This window comes from Chrysochloris asiatica, unplaced genomic scaffold, assembly GCF_000296735.1.
Source record: "Chrysochloris asiatica unplaced genomic scaffold, ChrAsi1.0 scaffold00096, whole genome shotgun sequence".
NCBI classification, from domain to species: domain Eukaryota; kingdom Metazoa; phylum Chordata; class Mammalia; order Afrosoricida; family Chrysochloridae; genus Chrysochloris; species Chrysochloris asiatica.
The window spans coordinates 4,824,293-4,845,772 of record NW_006408614.1 but is presented as its reverse complement, the minus strand read 5'-3'; the positions used below and the strand labels follow the sequence as shown (position 1 = coordinate 4,845,772).

At 45.1% G+C, this 21,480-nt stretch overlaps 1 protein-coding gene across 1 annotated transcript in view; it reads right to left on the bottom strand.

The window, feature by feature from the left end:
* INPP5D (inositol polyphosphate-5-phosphatase, 145kDa) overlaps nucleotides 1-21,480 on the bottom strand; it is a 141,790-nt gene that overhangs the window by 97,031 nt on the left and 23,279 nt on the right. Inside the window, exon 2 of the mRNA XM_006866805.1 lies at nucleotides 18,503-18,566. Coding sequence (XP_006866867.1) covers nucleotides 18,503-18,566 — 64 coding nt within the window. The remainder of the gene's footprint in view (nucleotides 1-18,502; nucleotides 18,567-21,480) is intronic.

Here is a 21,480-nt window from a genome sequence, read left to right as displayed (position 1 = left end):
GGGAATTATATTTTCTGTTTTATGCCAGATATGAAAATAAATCAAAAGCTAAACATAAAAACATGTTCTACAAGTGTTATAGGAAAAGAATCTTTTCCTTGGACATAAACTAAAGGAAACCCTTTGACTGGATGTTGTTGTTGTCGTCAGGTACCATCGAGTCGGAACCGACTCATAGCGACCCCATGCACAGCAGAACGAAACAATGTCTGATCCTGGGCCAACCTCACTACCGCTGCCACACTTGAGTCCATCAATGATGCCACCTGGCTGATCCATCTCGTTGGGGGTCTTCCTCTTTTTCTCTGACCCTCCACCTTACCCAGCATGACATCCTTCTCCAGCGACTGTTTCCTCCAGACAATATGTCCAAAGTATGAGAGACGAAGCTTAGCCATCCTGGCCTCCAAGGAGCACTCTGGCTGCACTTCTTTCAAAACAGATCTATTGGTTCTTTTGGCAGTCCATGGCACTTTCAGTATTCTCCTCCAACACCACAACTCAAAGGCATCAATTCTTCTATGATCTTCCTTATTCACTGTCCAGCTTTTGCATCCATACGAGGCTACTGGAGGCTACTGGAAATACCATGGCTTGGGTCAGGTGCACCTTAGTCCTCAAGCTGACATCTCTGCTCTTCAATACTTTAAAAAGTTCCTGTGCAGCAGATTTGCACAATGCTATAATACGTCGTCTGATCTCTTGACTGCTGCTTCCACGAGTGTTGATAGTTGATCCAAGAAGAATGAAGTCCTTGACAACTTCAATCTTTTCTCCACTGATAAGAATGTTGTTTATTGGTCCAGTGGTGAGGATTTTTGTTTTCTTGACATTGAGATGTAATCCATATCGAAGGCTGTGCTCTTTGATCTTCATGAGTAAATGTTTCAAGTCCTCTTCACTTTCAGCAAGCATTTGACTGGATAAATGTTTTTAATTTCCACATGAGTAAATAAAACAAACAAAGTAAATGAGGTTTTTGTTTGTTTGTTTGTTTTTAACAAAATAGAAAGACAAGTTGGAAGAAAATATTTACAGCACAACTAACCCCAAAAGTCCTTTTTTTTTTAATACAAAAGATAAAAAAAGGAAAAACTTGACAAATACTATAAATAAGCAATTCACAGGAAAAGAAATACACATGACCAACACGTGTATGGAAGTATGCCTCTTTTCATTTCTAAGGAGGAAAATAAATACAAGATAAAAATCGAATTTATATATTTTGCCTGTTGTTTGGTGAAAATGATAGGCACTGAAAATTTCCAGTCCTTGGTGACAAATGTCTGACCAAACACACAACTTGTAATTGTGAAACCCTATTCTACTAAACATTTCAGATTCAGACAATGGTTTGTAGTAACAATTGGGAGCTATTTTGCTGTGTACATCAAAATATCACTACTGCTCTGTTAAAGATATTTTTGTGTACCTGGAAGTATTTACTATTTTTTATGCATAGAAAGGTACATGGTATACTACACACTAAGATAAACATTTAACGACTGACGTCAGATACAAATTGTATCAAAATTTTCTGATTTACATAAAAATTTGACTTAAAGACAGATTAAGGAATGGGACACATTCATAACCTAGGAAGTGTGAGAAGATTTGGGGACCTGGATAGTTGCATGTGATATCAGGTGATAGGGTCACTGGGAAGAGCCTTTTGGGAAGGTAATTTTGGAGTCCAGGTGTGGTGCTGTAGGATAAACACTGGAATGCTAACTGCAAGGTCAGCGGTTCAAACCCATTCGTTGCTTCTTGGAAACCCTTTACCTGATGACACTTAACACTACCACCACCACAAACAGTAACATGCTCGGGTACCAATGGAAGGGCTGGCAGTTGGGAGTCTGTCCAGAGGCACCACGGAAGAAAATCCTGGTGATCTACTTCTGAAAAACCAGTGATTGAAAGATGACAACTGATATCAAAAATATCCATTCCACCTGGTGAGAAAACTTGTACACATATCCAGGGGCATATGCAAGCCTTGTTCATTACAGCAGTTGGTTTTTGCTACAGCAAGGAGATAGTCTAAATGACCATCCGAAAGAGTTTGGTGAACTCTTCTTACTGTATAACATTTAGAAAGCAGACAACATGTGCAGACTGCCTTGGGCCTATCTCAAAGATCACTCAGGGAAGAAAGCAAAATGCAGAACGCTGTGTACATTATGATCCCATTTATAAAACCAAATCAAACCTACTATCTGTACAGGCTCATCTTGCTCTCTAAATGCCAAATTATTGGCAGTGGTTCCCCCTGCGGAGGAGAGAGGGTTGTGGGGGATGGTGTGCTGGGCGGCTTTCACTTTTTACTCTGTGTTTCTGTTTTGTTTGAATGCTTTCAAAAGCTATATCTGCATTTCACGTGGGTTGAGAAAGCAAAAAAAAAGACAAACCCCAAAAAACAAAACAAAGATACACAAAAAAACAAACAAAGCTTCACAAGAACAGGAAAACAAGAGTAACTATTTGGAAGTGACCCTGCCATTCTCCCCAGTTCTGATCCAGTAGGTCCAGGGTGGGACCAGAGTCTCTGAATTCTTAATAAGGTGTCAGGTGACAATACTTGCTGGTCCAAGGACCACACTTTGAGTAGCAAGGTTCTAGAGAAAACTGTCCAACAGAAATCTAACATGAGCCTCATATGTAATTTTTTAAAAAAAATCTAAAAAGTGACTGGTTAAATTAATTTGAATATTATATTTTGTTTGACCCAACGTACCCAAAATGTTAAGATTTCACCATATAATCTCATAAAAAGTTATTATGTACAAGGAACTCTGGTAGTGTAGTGGTTACAAATCGGGCTGCTAACCTCAGGGTCAGCAGTTGGAAACTACCAGCTGTTCCGCGGGAGAAAAAAGAGGCTTTCTGCTCCTGTAAAGATTTACAGACTCAGAAACCCTATACAGGGTCGCTATGAGTCGGAACTGACTCCACAGCACATAACAACAACAACATTTTACATTCGGAGGAACCATGATGGGACAGTGGGTTAAGTGTTGAGCTACTAACTGAGAAGTTAGTGGTTTGAACCCACCAGCCGCTCTGAGGGAGAAAAATGAGATGATTTGCTTCTGTAAAGATTGACAGCCTCAGAAACCCATGAGAGCATTCAACTCTAACCTATAAGGGTGGCTATGAGTTAGAATCCACTGGCTGACCATGGTTTGGGTTTTGATAATTCACAGTCTTTTCTTTTTCATGCTAAATTTTTAAAATCCAGCGTGTGTTTTATAGTCCACACAGCTCAGTTTGGTCAGGTCATATTTTTAGTGTTTGACAATGACTATCACACTGGATAGTCAGAGAGAGGTTGTTGGGGTCTACCGGGGAGGGGCCAGGCAGCTCAGACTCAGGAGTGGGGTCTTGGAGGAAAGACTTAGTGGAGGAGGAGACACAAGAGGGTCTCACTAGGAAGAATATGCTTTTCTTGTAAAGAAAGTGTGGTCTGAAGCCACCATCGGCCAAGAAGAAAAATCAAGTTAGGATTCAGCTCTGGATTTCCAGTTGTTGTTAAGTGCCATGGAGCATAGGGTTTCCAAGGAACAACTAGTGTGTTTGAACCGCCAATATTATGGTTAGTGGTCCAGTGCTTATCCAACAGCACCATACCAGGACTTGCTGTAACAGCTGCTATATTATTCTCCGTTCCTAGACAACATTCCCAATAGCATTTCACAGGGAATCCAAAGCACACTTAATATTGGGGACAGTTTCCTGGGGCCGACTAGGCCTGATGCTATCATGACCAAACTTGGACAACTCTTTCTCTCCCCCAAATATCAGAAGACCGTCAAAGTTTTTTTGTTTTGTTTTTTGAAGGACTTTGCACCTGATCAACAGAATGGCATTGCAACTACCCCCAATTGACACTGAATGGGGTCCTGCTTGAACTTCCGATCTCCCGGGAAGCTTGGGTCTTTGTTACACCTGGAGACCCTCCCCCGGAAATTCCAGGTTTCAGGAAAATCTCCATACCCCTGCCCAAATGTCCATACCCCTGTCCATTGTAAACTCACCAGAACTGTAGCCAGACCACACACTGCCTTAAATACCTCAGTCTGTAAGAGAACAGAAGGGCTCTTGGTCTCCTTTGGTCACCTAAGAGTACCTCCCAGGCTTATTCTCAATAAACTTGCCTGCTGTTGAAGCCAAGATTCTTTTCTTTGTCTCTTTCTTTCTTTTCCTTACAGTTTTGTTTTAAACTGAAAGTGAACTTAGTGTTTAACTTAAAGTACAACTCTTTTGAAGATGTCAACTGTTTTACAGATTCTGGAATTAAACTTTAAAGCATATCTCTGCTGATATATATTTTAAGAACTAAGGCCCGTTTTCCTGTCAGGGATTTTATTTCTCTTTTATACTTTCGAGTTGAACTTCCCCACACTGACTATGTTTCTAAGTGAACACACAGTGACAGCAAATATTAATCTGCAGTCAACTTTGTTGGCACAAAAAAAGATGAGTAGACAAGAGAGTCAGTCCTCGATCCTCGCCATGCTTGTAAAGGAAAATAGGACGCGAAGCAACAGGTCAGAAATCCAAGTCTTTTATTCTATTGCTCCACTTCTCTCAGAACACATTCTCTATCTTTCCAGTGTCATTGCTGTCACCTTGGAGGATGGAACAATCTCACCCACACGTCCCCTAGGTCCTCGAGTGGCACTCGTGTTTTGTAACTAGTTGCTGACTTAAAGGTTGGCAGATCGAACCCATCCAGCTGTGTTGCAGAAGAAGTACATCCTTGTGACTTGCTTCCATAAAAATTAAAACCGAAAAAACGAAATTCACTGTCATCAAGTGAATTCTGACTCATAGCGACCCTGTCTAAAGTTTCAGAGAGTGTAAAATCTTTACGGAAGCAGACAACCTCATCCTTCTCCCATGGGGCAGCTGGTGGATTTAAACTGTTGACTTTGCAGTTGGCAGTCCTGTGCTTATCCTACAGTGCCACTTTACATAAAGATTATAACCAAGAAAACCTTATGGAATTCAGGTCTATTCTGTAACTCACAGGGTTGCCAAAAATCAGAACCAATTATATGGCAACTTTTTAGTGTGTTTTTTCTCCTGCATATCCAGCAGGAACAGACTTTGGTGCAAAGCACGAGGTAGGAAAGGGCAGAGAAGCTGAGTGTGGTGAAAGCCTCAGGTCACAAGGCTGGGGGACCTAGGGACCTGGCCCCACTCAGTCTGTGAAGCGTCAGGGGTGTGAGGGAGAAGAGAGACTGTTGGTGTGTCTGGTTCCCTCCCACCTCCAGTATTCAACATTTGCCTTTAAAACAGCCACATGCAATCCCGGAAATGAATCCATTTCCCCCTTTTCCCTCTCACCCAGAGTGAAGGTCTGTAAAAATCAGCTTGGCTGAAACCCCTACAACCTGAACTCATACCAAACCTATGTGTGTTTGAGTAGACAGGTCCTTCATGGGGATTTCCTTTTTCTTTTATATTGAAATATATTTATATTTAGAATTAGCCTGCTGCACTACCTGTCTTGTTGTTAACTGCTACAGAATCAGTCGGTTCTGACTCATAGTGACCCAGTATAGGATTTCCAAGGCTGTAAATGTTTATGGGAGCAGAAAGCCTCATCTTTCTCCTGCAGAGTGGCTGGTGGGTTTGAATTGCCAACCTTGGGGTTAGTAGTCCAGGGCTTCTCCTATAATACCACACCGGGACTCCAGACTAGTTTAGATGATCCCTGAGTTGTTGGCACAGAATCCTTTTTCTCTCCATCAGGGCTGATCCGAAGGTTGACCTCGGCCACGTCAATACCATACAGCTTCTTCACAGTCTGTCTGATCTGGTGCCTGTTGGCCTTGACCTCCACAACGAACATGTTGTTGTTGTTATTATGTGCCGTGGAGTCGGATCCGACTCATAACGACCCTGTACAGGGTTTCCGAGGCTGTAAATCTTTACGGGAGCAGAAAGCCTCATCTTTCTTCCGCAGAACAGCTGGTAGTTTCCAACTGATGACCCTGAGGTTAGCATCCCGATTTGTAACCACTACGCTACCAGAGCTCCTTACAATGAATATAGTGTGTTGTTATTTTCCATTTTCTTCACGGCTGACTTGTGAGTGCTCAGGGGAAATTTGATGGCTTAGTGGTCAAGCTTGTTTTTCCTGGGGACGCTCTTCTGAGGATAGTCAGCCTGCCTTTGGAGCCTCCGTGTCTTTGGCTGCCGGGAGGTAGGTGCAAATCGTCTTTATTGTGCCGCTGTGGAAACCTTTCACACTGCTTCTAGGCCTTCTGCACCTTTGCTTTGTCTTCAGTTTTCAGAGACACAAGAGCTTTCTTCTTTGCTTTCAACACCATCTTCGTTAAAAGTTCATGTGGTTTTCAGTAGATGAGTTTGGGTAGGTAGGCACCTGGGAGTGGACTTGAACCTCCAACTTTTTGGTTAGCAGCTGAATGCATTCACTGTTTGCACCATCCAGGGACTCCTACTGGATGATTAAGAGAGAGGGGTTTGGGTACAGAGACACACAGGGGAGAAGTACAAGTAAAAATGGAGGCAGCAACTGGAGTGATGAAGCATCAAGCTAAGGATTGCCAGTAACCAGAAGCAAGGAAGAGATGAGGGAGGATCTTCCCCACAGCCTTCGGAAGGAGCATGGCCCTGCCGACACCCTGATTTCAGATTGGTAGCCTCCAGTACTTAGGTAATAAATTCCTGTGGTTTTCAGGCATCCAGTTTGTGATCATTTATTATAACAGCCCCAGGAAACGCATACGAACTGCCCAGGGAAGTTTGACATGAGGACAGGTCATTAGGGATGTGTGGGAGGATGGAGGTGTCCCATCAACCTGGTGAAGGAGAGGGGAGGGAGGGTTATGACTAGTATATCTGTAGCCTGTGGAATTTTGGGACAGTGAAACTTGATATTGAACTGTGAAATTTCCTTTTCTACTTTGAAATGCCTCTGTTGTTGTTGTTGTTCAGTGCCCGTTGACCCTGTATAGGGTTTCTGAGGAGTGGCTGGTGGGTTTGAGGCATCGACCTTGTGGTTAACGCTTACAATGCTTTTGGCTTCAGGCAACATAGAATTCTAACTCCATGATATGAACACACACAAAAAAAGAACTTATCTCACAAAACAGGAAGTCTATAATTAGGGCGGCACCCAGGTTAGTTAATTCCGTTCAGTCAGCTCAATGTCATCATGTAGGACCCAAGTTCATTTCATCTTTCTGCTCTGTCATCTGCATATTGTCTGACGCTCCAGCTAGCTCCCCTCATGGTGGCAAAATGGCTGCAGTAGCTCCAGCCATTGCATTCTCTGACAACTTCCAAAGGTACAAAAAGCAATCACTCCATTCTTGTGAATTTTTTTAAGGCAAAGAAACTTTAACCAGAAACCTCGTAGAAGTCCTCTTCACATCTCATAGGTTAAAGTTACACCCCATTCCTGTGTCTATACATATCAACCACACAGGACAAGCTGACGTGGACGCTGTGTGAGCAATACTTCAGGCTACAAAGAAAGGAAATGGACTCAGGTCCTGGGGTAAGGTGGGTCTGAAGGCTCTGAAGACAGAGAAATGGGCAAAATGCCCATGGGAAATGGTAGAAAACAAAAAGTCACTGGGAGAGAGAAAGAGAACCACTAGCATGAATACTCTTTCTAGAACCTTCCAAAGTATTTGAGGAAGGACTGGAAATCTTGTAGCCACAAAAGAGAAGAGGTCTGGATCTTTGCTTGGCCATAAAAGCATGTGGACCAACAAACCCAAAACCTATTGTTATCAGTTTGGCTCTGACTTAGGGAGTCCTGGTGTGGAGCTGAGGGTCAATGTGCTGGACTGCAAGGTCAGTTTGAACCGCAAGGTTGGTGGTTCAATCTTACCAGTTGCTCCTCGGAAACCCTATTCAGGGTTGCTATGAGTCCAAACCCACTTGATGGCACTTAACAACAACAACAACAATAATAATAAAAACTAGAATTGCACCAGAGTACTGTTCAAATCTACCAGCTGCCCCTCGGAAACTTTATTCAGAGTCTCCATGAGTCGGAACCCCCTCGGTGGCACTTTAACAACAACAACAATCTTTATGGAAGCTGACTGTCCCATTTCTTCCATGGATACACTGGTGGGTTTGAACGGACAACCTTTTAGTTAACAGGCAAATGCTTAATCACTGCTGTACTAGGGTTTCTACATGGGTCCCAGAGGCTAGAAAATGAAAACAATATGACTTTTTTAAGGGGCTTTGAGAAAGAAAGGAGTCCTGGTGTGGTACTGTGAGACAAGCATAAGACTGTTAAACACAAGGCAATTCAAACTCACCAGCTCCTCTTTGGAAACCCTATACAGGGTCATTATGAGTTCAAACTGACTCGACGGCACTTAGCAACAACAATTGAGGAAGAAACCAGAAGAGCTGGAAAAAAAACAAAACAAAACAAAACAACTTACTTGAAGACCAAAAAGAAAAAAAGTATATTGAGTAGAAGAAATTTAAGTTTGCAAAGTGAACGGTCTGGGCACAGTCCAGACGCCATCAACAAAGGGAAAATGACAGGATGGAAAAGAATTCCAACCAGTCTCAAAACAGAAAAAGACAAAGAAAATCTCATTCCCTACACTGAGTCTGGCAAGAGTTTGGCCTTGGATTTTACATTTGTAATTCTAAATTCCTAAAGCCCTACAGAATTTTGAAAGAAAATTTGTTCCATCATATGAATCAAGAATTTATATCTAGTATATGGGCTGCCAAAAAACCAATAGATCTGTGTTGGATAAAGTGCAGCCAGAGTGCTCCTTGGAGGCCAAGATGACCAGTTTTCGTCTCTCATACTTTGGACATATTGTCAGGAGGGACCAGTCGCTGGAGAAGGAAATCATGTTTGGTGAGGTGGAGGGTCAGAGAAAGAGGAAGACCCCCAACAAGATGGATTGGCCAAGTGGCAGCATCAATGGGCTCAAGCATGGCAATAATTGTGAGGTTGGCCCAGGACCGGGCCGTGTTTCGTTCTGTTGTGCATAGGGTCGCTGTATGTTGGTACCGACTCCATGGCACCTAACAACAATAACATGTAAATCAGGAGTGGGGAACCTTTTTTCTGCCAAAAACCGTTTGGATATTTATAACATCATTTGCGGCCCATACAAAATTATCAACTTAAAATTAGCTTGCTAAAGAACACTCATACTTGTAGATAGTACCCATGTGACCTAGCTTCACTGGCTGGATAATCCAAACTCGATTAGAGGAAGAAAGAAGAGAAAAAAATAGTGCAATCAGCTACAATTTGATGAACTTGACCTATACTTGTGGAAAAGAGAGAAGGAATCTTCACAGCAAAGATCATTCCCACCCGCTCTGTATACAGGGTTGATAAGGATGGGCAATTTAGACACTGGCTACCTAAAATGGGAGCTATAAAGGCACGAAGTGACTGGCTTACAAGTTTTCAAAAGGGAGTTTAGTTCCAGAGAGTGCAGGGGAAGGTGGAATCTCCACTGAGTGGTTTTCATCCTGTCTAGACGGGGCTGACAATGTTTCTCTGCTATTCATAGAGTTTTCAGTGACTAGCGATTCGGAAGTAGTTTGTCACTTTTTCTTCCTAGTCTGTCTTTGTCTGGAGGCTCATCTGAAACCTGTCCACCATGGGTGACCCTGCCGGTTATTTAAAATGCCGGTGGCATAGCCCTCAGAATCACAGCAACTCAAGCCACCACAGCACGATAATAATACGAGAAGCTGGGTTCTATGAAGAAAAACGTGCGTCAGGATTGGAGGAAGACTCATTAATAACCTGCGATATGCAGATGATACAACCTTGCTTGCTGAACGTGAAGAAGACTTGAAACATTTACTGATGAAGATCAAAGAACACAGCCTTCGGTATGGGTTGCATCTCAATGTCAGGAAAACAGAAATCCTCACCACTGGACCAATAAACAACATTCTTATCAATGGAGAAAAGATTGAAGTTGTCAAGGACTTCATTCTTCTTGGATCAACTGTCAACACTCGTGGAAGCAGCAGTCAAGAGATCAGACGACACATTGCATTGGGCAAATCTGCTGCACGGGAACTTTTTTAAGTGTTGAAGAGCAGAGATGTCAGCTTAAGGACTAAGGTGCGCCTAACCCAAGCCATGGTATTTTCAATAACCTCATATGGATGTGAAAGCTGGACAGTATTGAATAAGGAAGATTGTAGAAGAATTGATGCCTTTGAGTTGTGGTGTTGGAGGAGAATACTGAAAGTGCCATGGACTGCCAAAAGAACCAATAGATCTATTTTGGAAGAAATGCAGCCAGTGTGCTCCTTAGAGGCCAGGATGACTAAGCTTCGTCTCTCATACTTTGGACATATTGTCAGGAGAGAACAGTCGCTGGAGAAGGATGTCATGCTGGGTAAGATGGAGGGTCAGAGAAAAAGAGGAAGACCCCCAACGAGATGGATCAGCCAGGTGGCATCACTGATGGCGTCAAGTGTGACAGCGGTAGTGAAGTCGGCCCAGGATCGGACATTGTTTTGTTCTGCTAAGCATGGGGTCGCTATGAGTCGGTTCCAACTCGATGGCACCTGACAACAACAACACGGGGCTGGTGAAAGGAGATGGAGCTAAGACTCCTGGGGATAAGGTTCAATGGTGAGTAATTGTTATCAAGACTGATTGCAATTGTTGTAACTGTAAAGGTAGATGTTTTGGTTGATCTTGCAGTCCAGGAGCAGAGGACCCTGGGACCATAAAGGGAGAAGAGTGGGAGTGGAGTGTGGGACCCAATTCAGAGAAGCAGCGACACCAGAGATGGAGGGAAAGATGATGATGTGGAGAAATGGAGCAGCTGGGAATCTAGACTCATGGAGGGAGAGGGGCTGTGGACTGGCATCGGGGGGCAGGCTTGCAGGGTATACCTTGTGGTTGTTTGAATGATTATATATTCCTGAATGTTTTTGTGTGTACATAAAAACAACAACAACCCAGAAACACCAGAGGGAATAGAAGCAAATACTGTTTAACGATGATGCATGGAGGGGATTGTAATCATTGCAATGAAACAAAATATGATAGGATGACTGTAAAGCTGATGCTCTTTCATGTGACTCTCACCCAATTCACAATAAAAACTTTATAAGAACCACAAGGTCCGCAGTTCAAGCCCACCAGCCACTCTTCAAAAACCCTATACAAGGTCTCTGTGGGTCAGAACTGATTCAAAGGCATACACCAACAACAAATGTGATGACTGGAATTTCAGTTGCCTCGGCAGGCATAAATAAATAAATGATTTCACTGCCCTTATATGTCCTTAGGGAATCTTGGTGTGGTGCTGTGGGTTAATACGCTGGACTGCAAAGTCGGTTTAAACCACAAGGTCCGCAGTTCAAGCTCACCAGCTGCTCCTTGGAAACCCTATACTGGGTCCCTATGAGTCAGAACCAACTTGAAGGCACTTAACAACAAATATGGCCCGAGGGCTGTACATTCCCCATCCCTAATATAAATCAGCCGCGGGAGAAAGATGAGGCTTTCTACTCCCGTAAAGATTTACACCCTCGGAAACCCTGTACAGAGTCGCTATGGGTCGGACCCGACTCGATGGCACTTAACAACAACAACAACAATATAAATCAAACCCAGAAACATCATGAGGATGGTGCAGGACGGAGAAGTGTTTCATTTCATTGTTTATCATGTTGCTGTGAGTCAGAACCGGCTTGACAGCACCTTACAACAACATATAAATAACATATAAATGAAAGTAACGGAAAAACATTTTGAGAAATTCTGAGGCTCACAAAAAAAGACTTGCTTATATACCATCCAAGGTGGTGCAGATGATTAAGCATTTGGCTGGAAGCCCAAGTCCACCCAGAGATGCCTCCAAGAAAGCCTGGCGACTTACTTCCCAAACATCAGCCCCTGAAAATCCTCTACTCTGCACACAGTTCTCCAGATTGGAGCCAACTCAACAACCACTATGTACTGGGAAGACCAAAGAGGAGAAACCATACAAATTAAACAAATAAAAAGTAAGCTTTTTGTGTGTAGGTGGGAGATACAGATCCAGCTCTCACTCCTGTCTAGATTGTGGTGGCCGCTGGGTACAAGCATAAGACACGGCCAGTGGCATCCCAGCAGGGTGGGACTGGCCTGTCATTGTCATTGGCGCCTCTCTCTCCCTCTTGTTTCTCAAGTTCTGCTACATCAAGAAGTTGTGTTTCCAGCCACATCCTTCGCCCCACGGCTCCGATGGCATCTTTCCTCCGATTGGTGGCCACTCAGAACAGTAGCAGCTACCACTCTCTTCCTGATCTGAACAACAAATGGACCACCGCTCACCCTCTTGGACACTAGTGTTGGAAGGGCTTTGAGAAAGTTGCTCCTGTTCCAAGCTGCCCAGAGCAACGTGACAGCCACTGCCAGAGACCAGCATCACAGTGAAGTCCCTGTTCATTACTCAACACACTGATCATAGTCTCTGGGCTTTTCTTCCTAATCACGAAGGACCACAAATGCTTCTACACAGCAGATATCATCTGATTCCCCAGCTTTTTGTTTTTTTTCAGACTCAACAATTTCTGCATGTACAACTCGATAGCATTGATGACATTCACTCACTTGTGCAAACTGAAAAAAAAAATTTGCTATTGCTTTTCCCAATGACCCCACCCACCACTCTCAAAACAAAGAACCCCAAACCACTGCTGTGGAGTCCATTCCAACTCCTACAGACTCTGTGGAACAGAGAGGAACTGACATCTAAGGTTTCTGAGACTGTAAATCTTTATGGAAGCAGACTGCTTCATTAGTCTCCTGAGGACCAGCTGTGGGTTCGAACCACTGACTTTTCAATTAGCAGCCGCGCTCTTAACCATTGCACCAACAGGGATCCTTGAAGATAAACTCAGTGCCTCTTAATCGAATTTCCTCTTCTTATCAATGCGTGTGGAAACCCATGCGTGTGCCTATCTGGCCTTCAACTACTCATCTTCTGATATAATCTCAGTGACTAGAAATAAACAGGGCAGGGTGCTCACAGGGAATTCTGGGGAGGTGAGGGTGTACACGAGGTTTTCTTTTCTTTTTTCTTTATTTTCCTTGGCAGGAAGGATGTCAGAAAAGGAACAGTGTTGTAAGGTTGGAGGAATGAAGCCCAAGGTACCCATCCACTTTGACTTTGGCATATGATGTTGGGCAGCCATTTATGTACTGGAGCCTGAAAACCACTCAAGAGCCCTGGGGGCTTCCCCAGGCAGGCTCAGTTTCCCAGCAGCCCCAGCACTTTCCCAGTTTTCCAGGGAGTTGGGAAGTCTCACAGTAAGCAGGAATCTAGAGTTTTATTTTGGAGCCAGCAGCTCACAGAGAAATGCTTCCCTCAGAGAGGTTTGCTCCTCTTCCCTAGCTGGGAGAGGAGTTTGGGTTTTTAAGAAACTCACTTTCTGGTCTCTCCTCCCCCCTCCCCAGGACCTGTGGCCCAGACCCCATTCTAGAAGATTCTCAGGATTCGAGGGTCACAGTTGCTGTTTGACAACCGCTTGATAATTCTGACAAGTCCCTGGGTGGTGCAGATTGTTAACCGAAAGGTTGGAGGTTCGAGTTCATGCAGTGGCGGGTACCTCAGAAGAAAGGCCTGACGATTCTAATCCTCAACTTCTAGAAACCCAGCCCTTGAAAACCCAGTGGAGGGAGCACTGTCCCACTGTGACACACATGAGCTCGTCACGGGTCGGGTTAGACTTGACAACACCTGTGTTGTTTTGTTCTGGACTCTTCTGAGGGCAGGAAAGCCCATCCGCACTGTCCCCAGTCACCGCCTAGAGCTTTCTGGAGCCCCCAACTCCTTCTCTCTACCTCCTTCCCTGTCAACTCTGCCTTCTTTACCATCATCTTTCTCTTCTGTCAAAACCACCCCTCAAAACTGTACCTTCTTCTCTCTCTTTTCTGACTTTTCTTTGTCTCTCTTATTTTTCTCTTCCCTTGTGTCTCTGTCTCTGTTTCCATTTGCTTTTTCCTTCTTTTCTCTCACCCTCTCCTCCTGTTCTCCCACAACTCCCATTGTCCCTTTCTGTTTATTCCATTTTTCCTTTTCTTTCCGCCCCTCCTCCCCCCCGCTGGTGAGGTGGGACAACTACGTTCTTAAAGTGATGTGATTGTTGGGTTGGACTTGGGTTCCCTCTCACTAGAAGTGGCTCCCCTAGGCTGACCACGCTCACACACACAGGGTAGGACTTTTATCTGCTCATCTCCTGGATGGGTCCCCAGCCTGGGAGGTGAAGGAAAAGTTGTCCAGAGGAGGCGAAGGCTTGCCCTAGGCCACACAGCTGACTAGACAGGGCTTACCGCCAGCTCCCAGTGGGGGTTAAGAAATCTATTTTAGTTCCAGGTATGAGACTGACAGGGGCCAAGTGTTGCACGTGATCAGATATTACGTACAATCTTCAAAGGAAAAGAGATCAAGCTGCTTCAGAGCTCACACTTCCTGCCTGGGGTCACAGAGTCCTAGGCCTGGCTTTCCCCAGGGAAGCCCAACGCCCACCAGCCAAGTGTGGAAAGACTCTCTGGAGCTGTGGGGGTAGGGGTGAGCTCCAACTTCTGCAGATACAGCCTTTTTCAGACCTCATCTGGTTGGTGAGGTAGAGAGTCATTGAGTGCCAAGGCCAGCCCACATCCTGACTCAGCCTGGGGAACAGCGTCCCCACGTCAGGAGGTGGCTCTGAGAAGGAAGAACCCCGGGGGTCCTTTGGTTATGATGTTGTTGTTGTTGTTGTTAAGTGCCGTCGAGTCGGGTCCGACCCATAGCGACCCTGTACAGGGTTTCCAAGGGTGTAAATCTGTACGGGAGTAGAAAGCCTTATCTTTCTCCCGCGGAGCGGCTGGTAGTTTCGAACTGCTGACCTTAAGGTTCGCAGCCCGATTCGTAACCACTACGCTACCAGAGAGGAACAGAAAAGCCCAATGAGGAGACTCCCAGCCCAGCAGAGCTGAGGTGATTGAAATAAGGACTTTGATGCTTCCCCTGGCAATGTTTCAGGTCAGAGGCTCCTTCTTGTCTGGGGCCTCACACTCAACTCAGTGTAAGGCGTAAGTTATTCCGAAACTGTGGCTGAGCTCAAAAAAGACGTGAGGTTTGGTCCCGACTTGAAAAGAGGAACTGAGGTTAAAATAAGCAAGGATTAGGGTCTCTGACCTTGTCTAACTGTGTGTGATCTAATTTGTGCCTCAGTAGACATCTGGCGTCCTGGTATGGTGCTGTAGGAAAGGCCGGCAGTTCAAACCCACCAGCCGTTTCTCAGAAACTCTTTGAGTAGGAACTGGCTTGATGGCATTTAACAATGGACATCTGCTGACCAAACCCAAACTAAACCTGTTGCAGTCGAGTCGGTTCTGACTCATAGGGTCCCTCTAGGGCCGAGTAGAACTGCCCTGGAAGATTTACAAGGCTGTCGTCTTGAAGAAAGCAGACTGCTACATCTTTTATCTGTGAGAGAAATGTGTTCGAAGCGCAGACCTTTTGGTTAGCAGCCCAGTGTTTTAAGCACTGCTCCACCAGGGTTCCTCAGTAGACATCTATCCATGTTTATTTTAGTAAGGTGTTGTATTTTTCATAAGAGTCCCTGGGTGGTGCCAGTGGTTAACATGCTCACCTACTGACTGAAGGGTTGGTACTACGTAAGAAAGTCCTGGCAATCTTCTTGTGAAAAGTCAGTCATTGAAAACCCTACGGAGCATAGTTCTGCTTTGACACCCATGGGGTCACCACGAGTCGGAATCCACTAAACCATCAATTGGTTTGATTTTTTGTATTTTTCTAGAAGAAGTATCCTCAAAGGTGCTAACTTCCTCAGACTACTAGGGTTGATGGCCACCTGGTTACCTGCCGAGGGAGACAACAGACTCTCCAAGAGAACACACTTACCTGCCAGGGCACACCTCTTCATTGGGAAATGGCCTGCCTGTCACCTTTGCTGTTACATTTGGTGACCATGTTCAGTCTCTGTGACTCAAGCCTCATCATTGAATAGACAGAGGTGGCCCCTACTCCAGAGATGTCCCATTCCTACCCAGGCCACGGTCCCTGAATGCCGTGTGGAGAAATCCGTTATCAGTTAAGTTAATCAGGCTCTTCTTGGGGATAGGGACACAAAAGTGAGTAGGGGGAGATGTCAGCCCCACAGAGAAGAACTGAGGCACAGGAGTCTGGGGAAGCACAGAGGGTCCTCAAACTGTCCCCTCCTTCCTGGATGCAGGTATCTCTAAGAAGTCAGCCCACTTACACGAACTAGCCAAAACGAGTCCTAGCAAACCCCCAAACCAGGTGAGGCTCCGAATTTGGAAGCTGCCAGAGGAACCCAGAACACCACAACAACCACAGTGTCAAGATTGATGTGAGCACACTGAGGCACGCTCTCTCTGCCTTCAAGTGCGGAGTACAACACTGACTATATATAACAAGTCCTGCCCACTTTAGGGCCGAGTCAAACTAAAAGTGTTCTTTCCTTTGAAGGAATAGAAGAAACCACAAGGGGGAGAGAAAAAAAAGATCAAAAACTTTTCATCAAGTTCTAACTTGTGAGAACTTAGACTCCTTCGAGCACACCATCTTTCATGGTCAAGTTCACGGAGCCCCAGACTTGGAAACTCGTGTTGTGGCCATCAAGGCCAACTGCTTGTCCCAACCTGTCCTCCCCTCAGCTGCTGCGTCCCCAATAGAAGAAAATCAGAGATCTGAATGAATGATCTTATTATAGGCGTACCAACATCCATTTCCCAGGCTGATACATGTGGGCATCCAAGACCAGCCACCGACCTTCAAACTGATCCTCTTTATGTATTGGTCCTGGGTGCACACGTGGGAAGATGCAGACACAGAGCCGTGCTTGGCCTGAGATTTATCAAGCACAGTGATTCCGCTCCAGCCCATACTTGCATCTCCCACTGGGACCCAGCAACAAACAAGCTGAGAAGGCAACTTTGTGACCACCTGGGTTGGGTTGAACATGTCCCTCCCTGGGAGTCTCATTCCCCATCTCAAAGGTTTCCTTTGATTCCCATAAATAGTCTTCCTGAAAGGCATTTAGCTAAACAGCTTCCCCTTCTTGAAACATTTCTGGGGATGAGCGCCTATGGTCCCGCCCTGGGGTCCAACTCTGCTTGTACTGTTGCATGTTCTCTGGATCCAGACTGAAGGGGCCATTCCCTTCAACTCAGAGAAGCTAGTGACCGTATATGATGGCTCAAACAGTCTGCAATTGGCGGCTAACTTAAAAGTTGGCAGTTTGAATCCACCCAGCTGTGTCTTAGCAGATAGGTGGAACCATCTGTTTCTGTAAGACGGTAGATGAGAAAAGTCTATGGGACAGTTCTACTTTGTATGATACAGATTCTCACAAGTCCTAAACGAATGGAAGACAGCAGGTCTGGATTGTTGGCATTTTCTGTTTTGGGATCATGTTCCTACTTCTCCCAAACTTCTACTTTCTTTCAATGCATCCAACATCCTTGTCCATCCAGACAGCCTTCACTGTGACCCCAACCCACCACATACACACCTCCTTTGTTCCTCCCACCCTCTTGTTTTCGTCTTGTGTCATTGTTGTTAAGTGCTGTCGAGTCGGTTCGGACTCATAGCAACTCTGTATAGGGTTTCCAAGGAGTGGCTGGTGAGTTTGAACAGCCAAACTTGTGGTACAATGTAGCCAGATAAAAATCGCTTCCTTGACCTCCACATCCTCAGGGTATCACACATGGTGGTCAAACAAAGCCCTGGGTATCTGTCACATGGACAGCAATTTAGGATGATCTGCGGCTTGATTTTCTCTTTTTAAAACTCAACTGCACGTTTACACATGTACTGTCTGCCTGGTGAAATCAGAGCCCTACACATGGGAAGGCACGGTCTCATTCTAATGGCCTCTGGATGGCACAAATAGTTTGCCATCAGCTGCTAACTTTAAGGTTGGCAGTTTGAACCCATCCAGAAGCACTGTGGAAGAAAAGACTGCTAATCTGCTTTCATAAACAGTCAAGAAGTCTCAAGAAAACAGAAGGGCCGCTATGAGTCATTGGAATAATCGCGGTGGCTACAGGTTCGGTTTTAGTCTTGGTCTCATTCTAATCCTCTTGGCAATCTTCTAGACAACAGAATATACTGCCTGTACCCCTGCAAGTTCACCTCCTCTTTCCCCTTTGACCACGGAAATCTCATCATTTGAGAAGTCCACAGAAAATCAGTGGCCAAGTTCATCTTTCTTTACCATCATGCCCCATGACACCTGCAGAATGTCTTGTCATTGCTGGTACCTCATGTCAGAGAGCAGGGTCACTATGGAGGGTCAGAGCTTCTTCACTAAGACAACTCACATCCCATAAACTTCTAGATGATAGATAAATTCACCAGTCCTTAATGTCTAGGCTGCCTGGGATATCTTTTCTCTTCTTCCTCTTTTTCACTTTCTTTGCCAATACAAGTCCAAGTCAGTCTCACATTTCTATGTCTATGTACAAAGGACATACCTGAACCGTGAATTTATCATCTTCATTGGGCAGAATTCTGTAAGTGTAGACGCAGTTTCGAAACCTGGAACAGATCAGAGACTTCATTAGTACCTATGTAGGAAGGTTCATTTTTCTCGTAACTGAGAAGACTTGTTGACTTCACTAAAGTAACTTGAACAGGAAGTATCTGCGTCTTGGAGCTGACCCTTCTCTGAGATGGAGATCAGCTATGATGTTAACCAGTCCTGGACCTTTCAGTAGTCAAGGAACTTCAGGAAAAGTCCAATGGGGCCATTTGGAAGTGGACATGTGGCCTACACCCGGGTTTGACAGGTATTTCCTTCATCTTGGAGGGCTTGTTCAACCTCTCAACGGTCATGCTGGCCAGAAGAACAGGAGCAGGAGGGAGCATTTCAAGAGGAGACAAGTAGATTGGGGCTGAGCAGAGTGCGTGGTACTAAACAGGGATCTGACACAGAAATGGATGCTCAGCTTTGGTTGGACATGTCCCTCCCACTGACCACCTCCTACTCCCAGGCCTGGCTGCCTTGGAGACTTTGCCCATATGTTCATTCTCCTGAAGGTTGACCACTGCCCTGTTAGGAACCTAGATTCCCCCAGCAATGGGTGCGTGGACTCCAGACTTGCTTCTAACAAGGAAGTGTGATACTGAATAGACCTTGACTCATGACAACCGTGTAGGAGAGAGTAGAACTGCTATCCAGCTTTTCCGACACTGTAAAGCTTTACAGTAGTAAACAGCCTCATTTTTCTTCCAAAGAGGAACTGGGGATTTGAACTCCTGTCCTTGCGGCTAACAGCCCAACACTTAACCCACTATGACATTAGGGCTGTCTCTCTGGTTCAGAGGTCTCCAGTGTGAGAAGGTGGAGCTACTATTAAAAACAAAATAGATTTTATTTTTTTGAGAGCAGTTTTAAGTTTACAGGAAAATTGTGCACACAGCTTCCTCTATTATTAACATTACACCTTCGGGTGACACATTTGTTACAAATGGTGACCCAACATAGATATGTTGTTACTAACTCAAGTCCATAGCTTACATCAGGGTCCACTGTTGGACTCAAGCAGCTGATGGTTGGTTTTTTGTTTTCACTTTTTATTGTGAATTGAGTGAAGGTTTACAGAGCAGATCATCAGTGTTACATTCAACACATCACAGACTTTGTTTCTTTGTTGTTGTTTGTTGATGTTAAGTGCCGTAGAGTCGATTCTGACCCATAGCGACCCTGTAGAGAGTTTCGGAGGAGCAGCTGGTGAGCTTGGACCACCGACCTTGCAGTTCAAACTACTTAGCAGTCTGACGCATTAGCTCACAGCACCACACCAGGACATGGTTGCAATCCTCTTGGTGCACCAACAGTTAACAATATTGATCTCTATTCACTCCAACCACTGCGTTCTTCCCTGCATCTACCGACACCCCCATCTTTCCTCTGTCAACCTCCCTCTGGTTTTATATTACCTATTTCGTCACCCATGTCAACGCGTGTCTACCCTCTAGCACATGTAAGCTGATGGGTTTTGGCAAAGGTGTCAGATCATGTGTTAACCATTACAGAGTCATACAGAATTGTTTCACTGCCCTGAAAATAATAATACCCATTCTTCCCTCTCTTTGCCCCTCTGGCAACAACTGATTTCTTTTCATTGTCTGTAGAGTTTTGCCTTTTCAGAACGTCTTAAAGTTGGAATCATACAAGATACATCTTTTTTCAGATGGGTTTCGATGCATTTCAGGCCAGGAGCAGTTTTTTATCTTCCTAAAACCTCTGAAAGGAAGGATAGCTTTTACATTTGAGCACCTCGGAAGAGGGATGCATGCGTAGATAGTCACCCAGCCCACCAGGGGTTCCGGAAGTTCATCTGCTGGACTGTGGAGCCCAGCAGGAAAGCAAGACCTTGAGGGAATGCTTAGATGGGATCTAAAAGTCTTAAAGCTGCAAGTTTCTTCTCTTAACCACTGTTACTGGTGAATCACTCCCCCTCAGCCTGTACCAACTCACAGTGAACCCCTGTACAAAGGAACACACTGTTGTGACCCATCGTGTTTCCACTGGCTGCGTTTCAGAAGCAGATCACCAGGCATTTCTTCCTTGTCTGTCTTAGTCTGGATACTGCACAGAAACCAGTAAAGCATCCTGGTAAGACGCCAGCCTCCACTGACGAAACGCTGGTGGTGTAGTGCATGACGAGCACTGGCCCAGGTGAAAGAAGGGGACACTTCTGCTAAGGAATCATCATGCCCCGCCCTGAACTGCCATTGTTGTTGCTACGTGACTTGCCGTTGAGTAAATTCTGACTCATAGAGACCCTGGATGGGGTTTCCAAGGACCAGTTAGTGAGTTTGAACCACTGAACTTGCAATGAGTAGTCCAGTGCTTATCCTATAGTTGTTGTTGCTAATGCCGTCAAGTCGGTTCCGACCCATAGCAACCCTGTATAGGGTTTCCGAGGAGCAGCTGGTGAGCTTGAACTGCCGACCTTGCAGTTCAAACGGCTTTGCAGTCTGGCGCATTCACCCACAGCGCCACACCAGGACTCCTATAGTGCCATGCCAGAATTCCCCCCTTATTCCTCCTGCTTGGGTTTCCCATGAACTCCCTAAGGCTCAGCAGATTTTTGTTTTGTGTCTGAGATCAAGATATTGCTTCACTAAGAATTCCATTTATGGTGTAGCGCTATGGGTTAATGCGCCAGACTGCAAACCTGTTTGAACTGCAAGGTTGGCAATTCAAACTCACCAACTGCTCCTCGGAAACCCTATATAGGGTCACTACGGGTTGGAACCGACATGACAGCACTTAACAACAACAACAACATGTGCTAGGAACTTCATTGATCATTTACATATACTATTAACTGAATTGGAGATGCTCTGCTGATGCAGTGGTTAAGGCTGCTAACCAAAAGGTCAGAGGTTCAAACCCACCAGCCACTCTGATGTGGCAGTCTGTGTCTGTAAAGAGGACAGC